The 12,480-nt window shown below is 40.5% G+C and overlaps 1 protein-coding gene across 1 annotated transcript in view; it reads right to left on the bottom strand.

Annotated features, from left to right (window-relative positions):
• The window catches only part of Zfyve16 (zinc finger FYVE-type containing 16), a 48,625-nt gene extending 38,126 nt beyond the window's left edge, over window positions 1-10,499 (bottom strand). Inside the window, exons 1-2 of the mRNA XM_038321757.1 lie at window positions 10,355-10,499; window positions 142-250 (exon numbers count right to left, since the gene is read on the bottom strand). Coding sequence (XP_038177685.1) covers window positions 142-211 — 70 coding nt within the window. The 5' untranslated portion in view covers window positions 212-250; window positions 10,355-10,499. The remainder of the gene's footprint in view (window positions 1-141; window positions 251-10,354) is intronic.
• Between the last annotated feature and the right edge of the window lie 1,981 nt (window positions 10,500-12,480).

Genomic DNA, 12,480 nt, shown 5'->3' with positions numbered 1-12,480 from the left:
TACTGGTATAAGAATAAACTAATATGTTATAATGAAATAGACAAACTTTTTAAAGAATACAACAATGTGACCAAGATTGAAATAAAATTTTGTTAAAGGGACATTTTAGATTTTAGTGGAAAAGTAGAAAAACCAACAAACCTGGGTTCTGCTCAAAATCATCAAGAAGTTTGTCCAGGTCACTGACAGCTGCTTTAAAGTAACTGTCCATTCTACCTGTAGGCTTACTCAGAATTTAATTCTTGTATGTCTAGAAAATAAAACGTACAATATTATATTTAATTTTCTACCAGGCAAATATTATGCTATCTATTCTGCGCCAATACAACTATCCAAGTAGAAACAAAAAATAAAATTAAAGCTGAGCGCTGTGGCTCACACCTTTAATCCTAGCACTCAGAAGGTGGAGGTAGGCAGATCTCTGTTTGAAGTCAGTCTGGTCTACAAAGTGTGTTCCAGGACAGCCAGGACTGTTATACAGAGAAACCCTGCCTTGAAAAACCTAATTAATTAATTAATTAGTTAAAATAAGTAAAATTAAAGTAATTTAATTTTAAAATAATTAATTTACTAAAATTAAATGAAATTACTTCTTTTCCATAACACAGGTAGGAAATGCTCTCTTCATGAAAGTGACAAGAAAGCCAACTTCTGCCGGGCAGTGGTGGCGCACGCCTTTAATCCCAGCACTCGGGAGGCAGAGGCAGGCGGATCTCTGTGAGTTCGAGGCCAGCCTGGTCTACAAGAGCTAGTTCCAGGACAGGCTCTAAAAAAGCTGCAGAGAAACCCTGTCTCGAAAAACCAAAAAAAAAAAAAAAAAAAGAAAGCCAACTTCTACACACAACCTCTGCACATAAGCTACTGCATGAGAGTGTCTTGCATGCACATAAGTATACAAGCGGAGACCAGGGGGACCGTGCACATCTTCCTCCGTCACGCTCTCGTCACTGACTTAAGACAGGTCTCTCGCTGACTAGAAGTCCATCATTTCAGCCAAGTGGGCTGGCCAGCGAGCTCTGAGGAGCTACCTGTCCCAAAATATTGGGGTCACGGGTATACATAGCCATGTCTGGCTTTACTATGACTTCAATAACTTCAAACTCAAGTCCTAACCCTGCATGACATGCAATCTTTCTCACTGACTGGACTTCTCTCCAATCTAGTATTATGAATTTTAAAACACTTATCTAAATAATTCACAAGTCAAAGAATAATTAACAATGAAACGGTACAAATACTTAAATGTTAAAAGTCAAGTAATATATACTATATACAAACAAAAATATAGCACAGCAAACTAGAATGGGCTTTATGAAAAGATCTGTGAGTAGCTGATGCAGAAACCAAATGAGCTTAAGACATGACAAGACTCTACCAGTGACCAACATCAGAAGGAAAGAACCCAAGCTAAGGGGTTCTTTCTCACTTAAATGGGATGAGTGAACATCAAAACAATGAAGAACACACAGAACTGAAAACAAATCAAATAAAACTTAAAAACCAAGCAATCAGAACATTACATTAAGCTCAAAACCAAAGAACCCCACCTTCGGGAGGGCTGCTAGGGTAATAGTAATCTGAAAATTAGTGAATTAAGGAGAATTAGCGGAGAATTAATCCTTAACTTATTTACAGAATACACTTCCAGGTAATAGAGTAGTTACCAAGAGAACGCTCTTTATGTAAGAATTCCAGTAAAAAATGTGCAGAAGGATTTAAACTTTAAAAAAAATCTTTTCGGCCGGGCGGTGGTGGCGCACGCCTTTAATCCCAGCACTCGGGAGGCAGAGGCAGGCGGATCTCTGTGAGTTCGAGACCAGCCTGGTCTACAAGAGCTAGTTCCAGGACAGGCTCCAAAGTCACAGAGAAACCCTGTCTCAAAAAACCAAAAAAAAAAAAAAAAAATCTTTTCATAGCTCCTAGCGCAATAAGTGGACTAAGCAATTGTTACCAACAAATGTTAGAACTTTAGAGGAAAAGTCTGATGGGAACTCATGATGCTAGGACCGGGTCAGCAACTGCAACCAGTCATCAGCTTACCGTCAATCGTGTGGAAGAACACCAGCACACAGAACATGGGTCTGGATCTAATCAAAATTGAAAGCTAACTGTCTGCAGGAAATCCAATCATCTAAAGACAGCTAAATGACATTTTTAAAAAGCAACTATGTAAATCAACCCAGAAAGTAGAAGACTATGTTCTTCAAGCTGTCTATCATGTATGACTAGTTTGTTTTAAAAAACAAACAAACAAAAAAACCAAAAAAAACTTCCAAAGTGTTGCCAACTATCATTTTTGTAAAACAAAGTAAAGCTATGCAAAATTTTTAAGAATACATATAAACAAAGGTATAGGATAATTAAAAACATTCAAATGTTGCCGGAATAGAGAATGAACAGGAGTGAGATAAGGGTTTTTGAGAACTGGTTATGACTGAAAGACAAACTAAGCCTCAAATGATTCAGAAGTGCAGAGCACAATGAGAGATTTCGCCTAAACGAAGCCCAGAGAAACGAGAAACAGATGAATATAAAACAGAAGCTCAGAAATCCAACATCAGGATGAGAACAGCGTTCCATAGGGGAGGGCAGTACGGGAACATTGCCTTTGAAGGCAAATGCCAGGAATTTTTTTCAGAGTTCATGAAAAATCGAACAGATAAAAAAATAATACTTTATATCACAATAAAACAGAAATTTACACTTTTAAGCACATTACAGGGAAACAACAAAATTCCAAACAGAAATGGTCATTTCAGAGTTGCAAGTATCCTCACAAGCTTAAAGCAAGGTACACTTCAGAAGTATTTTCAATAAGCCGGGCGGTGGTGGCGCATGCCTTTAATCCCAGCACTCGGGAAGCAGAGGCAGGCGAATCTCTGAGTTTGAGGCCAGCCTGGTCTACAAGAGCTAGTTCTAGGACTGGCACCAAAGCTACAGAGAAACCTTGTCTCAAAAAACAAAAAACAAAAAACATATGACACATCCCAATTCAATAAAGCCCGTTAGCTCTTGTTTCCAATATACACAGAAATGTACACTAAAACACAGATATTAAGCCAATAAAAGGGGGGAGGGGGAAGAAACAATGCAGGAACTAAGAAAACAGCAAAGCATATTCTGAGAGAAAGAAGCATCCACACAACTGTGAAACAGGAACACAAAACCATAAGGAAGGAACATAAGGGGAACAACAGCTGATCATAAGTCAACGGCAGAAATCTTAGGGGCTGGAGGGACCCAGGAAAAACAGCTCTTTCATCAGACACAGTAACAGGATTAACTGAACTTATTAAAAAGAAAGCAAAATTTGAAATCAACAGTTTAAACTTCCAATTTGGGAAACTATATTGGAAAACCAGCTTACCCTAAATGAGAAGAAAAATGAAAACTAAAGAGTGCTGGGTCTAAGGTATAGACCACCCAACCTGCACTCGTGTATGCATTGTGGTGTACTCACAAGTGCTTTGCTCTTTCTAAAAATTGTTTATATTTTTTTAGGTTTTTGACAGGGTCTCATCTAGCCCAGCATGCCTTTAACACGACAGATAGATAGATAGATAGATAGATAGATAGATAGATAGATAGATAGATAGATAGATAGATAGATAGATAGATAGACAGACAGACAGGTAGATAGATAGACAGGTAGATAGACAGACAGACAGACAGACAGACAGACAGACAGAGACAGAGACATAGACATAGATATATACCAAGGTCATATTTCCCAAGGATGACCTGGAACTCCTGACCCTCTTGCCGCCACTTCTCCAGTGCTTCTGCTACAGGTGTACATCACCATTTGGAAGAGAATGTATTGAGTGACTTCATTCACAACTACCAAAAGGTGGAAGCAACCACAACCATATGTCTTTGATTGCCACACGAATAATATTAATGAAATGTGCTAACCAAGCCACAAAAGCATAGGAATTATCTCTAAACACATACTGCTAAATAGAAGAATCTATACTTACTCTATGATCCCATCACATATCATTCTGGGAAAGTGAGACTACAGAGATAATGAACATGCCAGTGAGTGCCAATGGTCTGGAGGGCTAGAGAGGGGTGGATCCAGTAGATGTTTCATGGGAATAAAGCTATTGTGTGATACGGCAATGGCTAACTGGACATACCCATAGAACTTTACACCACAAAGAACACACCGCAATGCACATAATGACAACATTTACTAGCCAGGAATAGTGGCTCACGCCTATAATCCTAGCGCTAGGGACTGAATTATAGCAGGAGGATTGCAGCATATTCAAGGTCTGGCTAGGATGCACAGTAAGTTCTAGGCCAGGGCTAGAGAGTAAGACCTGACAAAAACCAAAAGATCTTTAAGGTAAGGGATCCCAGAATGAAATGCTGATGCCACTACCTGGAACAGAGGGAAAGGGGAAAGGTACTGACTTGTGGAAGTGTTTAACAGCAAAAGGAACACAAGCACGGGACTCTTCCATTTCCTATAGCAACTACTCACTTTATGCCACTGTAGGGCATTATAGAAGTTACTACATTTGTTGTTACCATCTGGAGTAACTTTCCCCTGAAATTTAAACATACAAAGGATAGGGTCTGGTACTTTGTTCACACATATATTCAGTGTCTTTTTTCACATTTTTTTGTTATTTTACATATATAGGTGATTTGCCTATGAGTATTACACATGAATAACTGAAGAGGTATCAGATCCCCTGGAATTGGAGTTATAGGCAGTTGTGAGCCACACATGTGCTGGGAATTGAACCCAGGTCCTCTTAAAGAGTATCCAGCACTCTTAACTGATGAGTCATCTCTCTAGCCCGATATTCAGTGTTGTTATCAGTACCCATCATATAAAGTGTGTTGTGAAGTAAATATAAAAGTTTCTAGAGAGAAGTAACAGAATTGGTTCTCATTTGGCATTATACTTCTCAACAGTAACAACAGAACAAAGAACACTGGAGCCATGCCTCTAAAATTCTAGAAGTAACAACTGACGCTATCAACCAAGTGTGATGGTTGGACTATCGATTAGATATACCTAAACGTATGGTCTACAAATATGATGGAGACTCCAAGAAAGATAAAAGCTTGAGTCTAGGAAACAAGCTATTCCATGTGAGAGAGAGAAATGGAACTCATACGAGACATAGACGGTAGCCTAGGAAAACTGCTATATTGAGGACCAGAGACAGAAGCTAAGCACCCAACCTCTGATGAGAGAGACTGCAAAGTAAAGACATTATTGAATACACTGGAACCTACTCATAGGGGAATATCATATCTTGTCTGAGGGGTTAAAATCCCAAAGAATATAAACTACACATTAAAAAAATATAATGCATGGTGGCACACACTTTTACTTCCAGCACTCAGGAAGCAGAGGCACGTAGAGCTCTGAATTCAAAGCCAGACTGATCAACAGAGTAAGTTCCAGGACAGTCAGAGTTACACAGGGTTAAAGTGTATATAAAATACATTCATGAGATGCATGAGAGGATGAGAGGTAGATACAAAAAAATAAGGTCACTTGTAACTCTAGGAAAGCAGTAATTACATAGTGATATAAACACAAAGTAGCTCAAAGTTAACAAGTAACTAGCTAGAGAATACCAGGGAAAGAATGTTGTATTGCAGTGTTCAAAAAGAAGAGTGGAAGCAGCAAATCTAACTCCTATAAACTATGACACAAAATGGTTCCTAAACTAGAATAGGGTGGGAGTGAGGAGGGGAGATAACTAGGTAGCTGAATATGCTACTTAAACATCTGGCAGCTAAAAAAAAAAAATCTGAAGTCATTGGCACTCAAGCAACCTGTCTCGGTTTTGTGAGAGAATTGGTCTTTACTGCCCTAAGGTATCTACATCTAGTAACAAATTAACTCCATTCATGGGCATGTAAAGTATTATTATTATTTGTATTATCCATGGAAGGATTGGGAAATAGTTGCTGAAACCATTTTCTATGTTCTATGATTCACGGAGGGAGCCTAGACTAAGATGGTTTCTCTGGAGAGTAGAATTCTGGGTAAGAAGAACAAGAAAGGGTAACTGGGCTTTTCATTATACATCTTTAGTATCATCTAAATCTTTAAGTAGGGTATGGTTACCCTACCCCCTTTCTGAGATAGGATCTCACTATGTAGCTCTAGCTAGCCTTGCTATGTAGACCAGGCTAGCCTTGACTTATAGAGAACTGTCTGCCTCTGCCTCTTGAGTAGTAGGATTAAAGGTAAATGCATCATGCCAATTATCCCTTTAACAAAAATTGAAAAATTAAAATTAAACATAGTGGTTAAAAAATAGGCCAGGAGTGGTGACATATGCTTGTAATGCCAGCACTTAGGAAACAGAAACAGGAGGATTGTCATAAATTTGAGAGCAGCCAATCTAATCTACATAGTAAATTCTAGTCCAGCCAGCACTGCAGAGTTATACAATGTGTCACAAACCAAAGTGAATAAGTACATACATATTTAAAAGAGTAAAGGATCTCTGAATACAGAATGTATTAAAAAACAAAAAAACAAACAAAAAACTACTACCAGCTGGGTGGTGGTGGCACACACCTAGCACTTGAGAGGCATAGGCAGGGAATCTGAGTTTGAGGCCAGCCTGGCCTACAGAGTGAGTCCAGGACAGCCAGGGCTACTCAGTAAAACCCTGTCTCAAACATCAAAACCAAACAAACAAATAAAAACTATCACCAAAAGTTCTAAAAACAGTTTCTCACTAGTAAAATCCAGAGGGTTTAAAAAAACAAAACAAAACGAAACAAAGACTGCATTAAAGAACATCTATTTACAGAGCATCTCAACATAGTAACACACTGCTAAGCATTATATTATTTAAAGTGAAAAAGTACAGGAAACAATATAATTCAACAATTTGTAAAAAGTATGACAATGCAAATACTTTACATTGATACTTTTTAACACGAAGTACTACTGAAGTGTGGATTTACTCATTTCAACCAAACAGAAGGTACTTCTGGTCTAGCAATCTAATATAACTAGAAGAAACAAAATGTACAATATGCTCTATATTTTAAAGTTTATGTGTAGAAGCACTGACAAGACTATTTTTAAATCTCCTGTACATGAGAACAAGCTGCTTGTTTACTCTTTTTTATTTATTTGTGTGGGTGTGGAAGTCAGATGAAAACTTTAAGAAGCAGAATAATTCTGTTCTTCCATCATGTGTCCTGGAAGCAAACGCCTCAGGCTGTCAGGCTGTGGCTGCACAAACCTTTACCCACTAGGCCATTTTGCCTGTCCAACAATGACTTGAGATATTTCATTAACTTACCCATTTATATACTCTCAGATTTCCAAAAACAAATTTATAATACTCACTTTTAAAAATGGTTTTAAAAGTCTCTTCATGGTTTTATAAAATTGGTAGTAGCCGGGCGGTGGTGGAGCACGCCTTTAATCCCAGCACTCGGGAGGCAGAGGCAGGCGGATCTCTGTGAGTTTGAGGCCAGCCTGGTCTACAAGAACTAGGTCCAGGACGGGCTCTAAAAAAGGCTGCAGAGAAACCCTGTCTCGAAAAACCAAAAAAAAAAACCAAAAAAAAAAAACCACACACACACACACAAAAAACCACTGTATACAAAAAATTGGTAGTAACAGGGAAGAGTAATAAGAAAAAAGTAACACTAAAATTGCTAATGTGAGACACGACAAGGACATGATGACGAAAAGAACAGAAAACAGCTAAAGGATCTGAACCTTTGGAGACTGAAGCAAAGGAGAAGGCTGGAACTAACAAGAGGCGCCCACTGTGAGTGACTGGGTAGACCAATGGAGATGCACTGACTATCACAGGTAATTCAAGACAAGCAGAAGACTCGAGACACTTTGGAGACACTTTGGACTACCGTGTCAAGTACCTTGAGAACATCCTGGGGAGATGTCCCGAGGCTGGTGAATGTAGAGAAGAGTCTGAGACAGAGATTTGAAAACTGGCAAATACAGCTGCTAAAGGAAGTGACCTAGGAAAAGAATATGAGACTATAGGAGTCTGACTCAGACAACTAATGATCCCCCAGACCTACCTGGATAAAACTATGCCCTGGGTTACACATGCTTCTGTAGAAAATATCCAATATGCAGTGTTGGAGGAAAAAAAATTACAAAACTCTGTACAATATAAAACTATTCTCTACAAATAAGTAGTTAAGAGGAATATGGAGAAATAAACACCAAACAAAATCTAGCACAGGTATTTATGTGAGTCTTTCAGGGATAAAGAGTTTCTAAAAAGAAAAAGGCATACACTTTTGTAAACAAGGTAGAAAAAGATAAAATTTATTTTCCTTAAAAGTGATATAATGCAGCCTTACAATATAAAACATCTGTTAGAAGGCACTTGAACACTAGACTGTAAGTGGGTAAAACAAATTATATGGAAAACAGTAATATCATAAAAAAGTTTAATGTACATTAAATAATTAAGATTTAAAAACACCATTGGTTGCTTACTAAGTTGAAACGAAGTTTCATTAATATAATAAAATACTTGATGTTGGCGAGGTGTGAGGTTTAAGAAAGAATCTCAACTGCTACTGACAGAAAGTGATATTGCTCTCAGGCAAAAGATGCAACAATATGTAGAAACAGTCGGGGGGGGGAAATCCCAATTCTCTCTTTAAATTCAAGAAAATAACTCAAAACTACTGAAAAATATGCACACTTTGTCAATCATTAGGTGAAATCATTCAAATAAATGACATGGGAACACAACAGAAAATTTTGAAAATCATCCAAATTAATTACTATGTCTATCACAATACAAAGGGGGTGGGGGGGGGCAGCGGCGGGGAGGAGTCTATGACCTAGCCATTCAACCTGCAGAAAAACACCAGCACCTGTGCCCCGAACACAAGAAACTTTGAATGCTGCAGAGTTTGCAGGTGAGAAGCACAAGATAATAGGTTATTTAATAGAAGAAATCTTAAACCAGTTTTCTCATGCTTCCAGATCGTCTCTTTTCTAATCATGTAACTACACGAAGACAGATTTTCTTCCTGTACCTTAATCTAAACAAGTCAGCACACCAGGACAAACTAAGAAATACAAGATTCAGCTGTCTTCTATGAAGCCAGATATTAAAGTAACGCCTCCAGGTAAAACGATACCACCTGGCCCCTAAACTTAGTTTTGGAAAGATAGTTGATTTTTAATAGAGATACTTAGCAAGTACAATAATGTTCTTACTTATATCTACCTTTATTTTTGAGACAGTAATTTACTGTGTACACCAGGATAGTCTGTAGCTCAATCCTCCTGCCTCTCTACAGTTACTTGCTGGGATTATAGTCATGATCCACATGCTTCATTATAATACTATTTTTAGGTGAATATGTAAAAGAAAGAATTTTCTGAGTTTTAATTTCCAAATGGCAACTATACTGCATGAACAATTATTTTTTCCTTAACATTTTTCAATTGTTATCACTCTCAATCATAGGGTACTATGTGTAACACAATATTATGACTGGGGATAAAAGTTTAGTTTTATCTGCGAGGTAGCAACTTCAAAAGATGCTTTTGCTTATATGTGTATAGTAAAAGGGTGATCGGTATATGTGGAATGCTTTTAAAAACATGGGAAGGCCAAGCAATCTGATTCTTAAGTCTCAAATGCAACGAAGGCAAAAAGGACAAAGAAAAATGTCAAAATGTTCAGCGGCTGGTTACTTTTGCATGCTAGAACGCTCTCATTCCTTATTCCTTGCTGTAATTTTAAAATAGCTTACAACTAAATATGTAGTTTAATACCCAAGAGAGAGAGAGAAAGAAAGAAGTTAGGTGAAAAATCAGAGCTCTGCTGAATCAAACCACTAAACTTTTGCCAACTCACGAAATGCCAAACTCAGATAAGTAAACGACTGAACCGGATGACATGACATCACTAAATTATTCACTGAACAAAAAGATGAACGTAATGTTAAATTCACGGGCCGGCTTTCTGACCTGTCCAACCAAGAACGTGAGTCTAAAATGTAGTCATTTGCAATCACGGTCGTACAAACAGGCTAACGGCTAAAAGTCAGGCCATCTCTGACTTCAGAGGCACTAAAGAAAGGGCAGCGGGAGCGGACACTGGTGCATCCCTGCGGCAGAGGCCACGGAGGCGGCGGCGGCGACAACCGGCGGCGGACTCGCGGGGGCCAGTGCACTCCGGGCCGGGCCTGCGGTGGGGTCGGGTATCCCGGCTGCACAGCGCCCAGGGCGGCCGGCGGGTCCCCGAGGAAGGCAAGGCCCGGCCGTCGGAGCCCGGCGAGCCCGCGGCCACCCCGCCCCTCCGCCCGCAGGACGCTGAGGAGAGGCCGGCGGCGGCTCCGGGGCGCTTACCTCCCCACACCCCGCCGAGCTCTCGGGGACTCGTCGCGACGCCGCAGTGAGGCGTGAAGAGAGACCCGATCAGGACACCCGGGGCTGCGCGACGCCGACCCAGTGCCCGTCCCCTGCCGACCCAGCACAGCGGCGCGCAGGCGCGGAGAAGGTTCCCAGCTGCCACGCCCCCTCTGGGAGGCTAGGCGTCTGCGCATGCGCGCTGCTGGGGTCCGAGCTGGCGCGCCGGAAGTGGCTGAGTGGCTCTGCTGCAGGCTGGGATTTCGTCGCTGTGTCGTGGTCCACAGGACTGTGTGCCCCTGGGCTCGGAGGCGACTCGATCCACAGCCTAGCTCCGGTTTACACCGCCACACCAGCGGCTCACACCGTGTCTCACCCCCGGGGGCTCCCAGAAGTCGTCCCCGAGACCGAGTGGACTCGGCCGGCGCCTCTGACCGCGCCCTGCCCTTTGGCTGTACTTCTGCCTTGCCATCCGGTTGTGGCCTTTAGAGCGGCTGCTGTCTAAAAAAACAGACCAGCTGACATCTCCGAAGGAGAAGCTGACACTACTGCCTGCTTCGGCCTTCGTTATTTTCACCCCAAGTTTTCTAAAGTTCAAAGCGGAAGAAGAGAAAACTGGGATCCGGACCTTCTCGGGGACAGCTGGCGAGCCTCTGCTTTCAAGATTGCCTTTCCGCTGCGATATGCTCTCAGAGACTCTACATCCTCAGTCGGCGATTTGCAGCTATAGTCTTTGATCCTTCAGAGATTTTGATTCTCCAGTTTTCATTTTCCTAAACTCTTGAGATGGAATTGTGTGATTTTAGCTCCAGTAAATCTTTTGGTTGCGTGATATGTTCTATGACTGATAATGCATAAGAGATGTTTTGCTTACATTACCTAATTAATTTTAAGAATAATTCCACAAAATACAGTGTGTTCTGTCTCTTAAGAGACATGCCACGCCCACTCCCTTCTGCTGAGGCAGGCAGATCTTCCTACCTGCATGCAGCCTGAGTCTCACCCCCTTTTCCGTCTCCCTCCTTCCCTCCCACCATGGTCTCGTGGCCTGCCTATTCCTCCACTGCCTGCCGCCACTCGGGCGGGACCTGTAACATTTCTGCAGCTGCAGCCTTCGGGGATCCGCAGTATTTTAATTAATCCATTTCAGTATGACTTTTCTCTAATTCTCTACTTTGAACACTGTTCACGGATAAAATGGGTCCCTCGCCTTTTCGGAACCTCAATTCAGAATCAGGAACCCATTTATACAAATTCATATTAGGGACAAAGTATATAGTAATAACGTAAAGACCAATAAGAGACATTTAAAAAATAAATAAAACATCAGGACTTAATAGTGTATGTACATCAATTCACAAAATTGCATAAATTGCTACCACATTTTATTCATACTCAAACTCAATAATAACAAAGACAGAAGTAGTGTATTCTCTATAAATCTGATTTGCCAATTTGCTTAACTTATGGATGAATTCCATTGGTGAAAATGATGCAGATACTCTCATACACTGGTGTGGATATAAGTTAAGAAAAATTTCGGATATAAAGTAGATCTTTTGGAAGTTGTCAAATCCTATCAAGGACCTTACAATTTTCATATGACCTAATTAAATGATCTCCCATTTGAAAATATCTAAAGATGTACTTTAGAACAGAGATATTTGTATGCAAAAAATACTTACCGTAGCTTTTTAATTGACAAGAGGACTAATGAGATGGCACAGTGGACTTAAGTGTTTGCCATGCAAATCTGAGACCTAAGTTTGAATCCTCAGAACCGGCTTAGTAGCCAGGTGCAGTGGCACAGGTTTAATCCTTAACCTGTAAGGAGAAAGGAGATGAAGACAGGAGAACTTGAGACACTCATAGGCCAGGATGCTTTCCGGGTCCCCGGCCCCCACCATTTTTCCTCTTTCTCTCCTGCCTCACTCTCATGAGTAGGAGTGTGTTCTCGATCACAGAAACTAAGACTCCAGCCCCTAATCCCTCCTCTCCTTTTCACGCCTGAATTTGAATTCTAGTCCTATCACTCATTAGCTGTGTGACAGAAATTAGTCAGACTGTGACTTAGTCAGATTGTGATAGAAATAATGCATAGCGTGAAATATCCACGTAGCACCATT

This window comes from Arvicola amphibius, chromosome 3 (assembly GCF_903992535.2).
Source record: "Arvicola amphibius chromosome 3, mArvAmp1.2, whole genome shotgun sequence".
Classification (NCBI taxonomy): domain Eukaryota; kingdom Metazoa; phylum Chordata; class Mammalia; order Rodentia; family Cricetidae; genus Arvicola; species Arvicola amphibius.
Note: the sequence above shows the minus strand (reverse complement) of the source record. Positions and strands in the feature narration are given on the sequence as shown.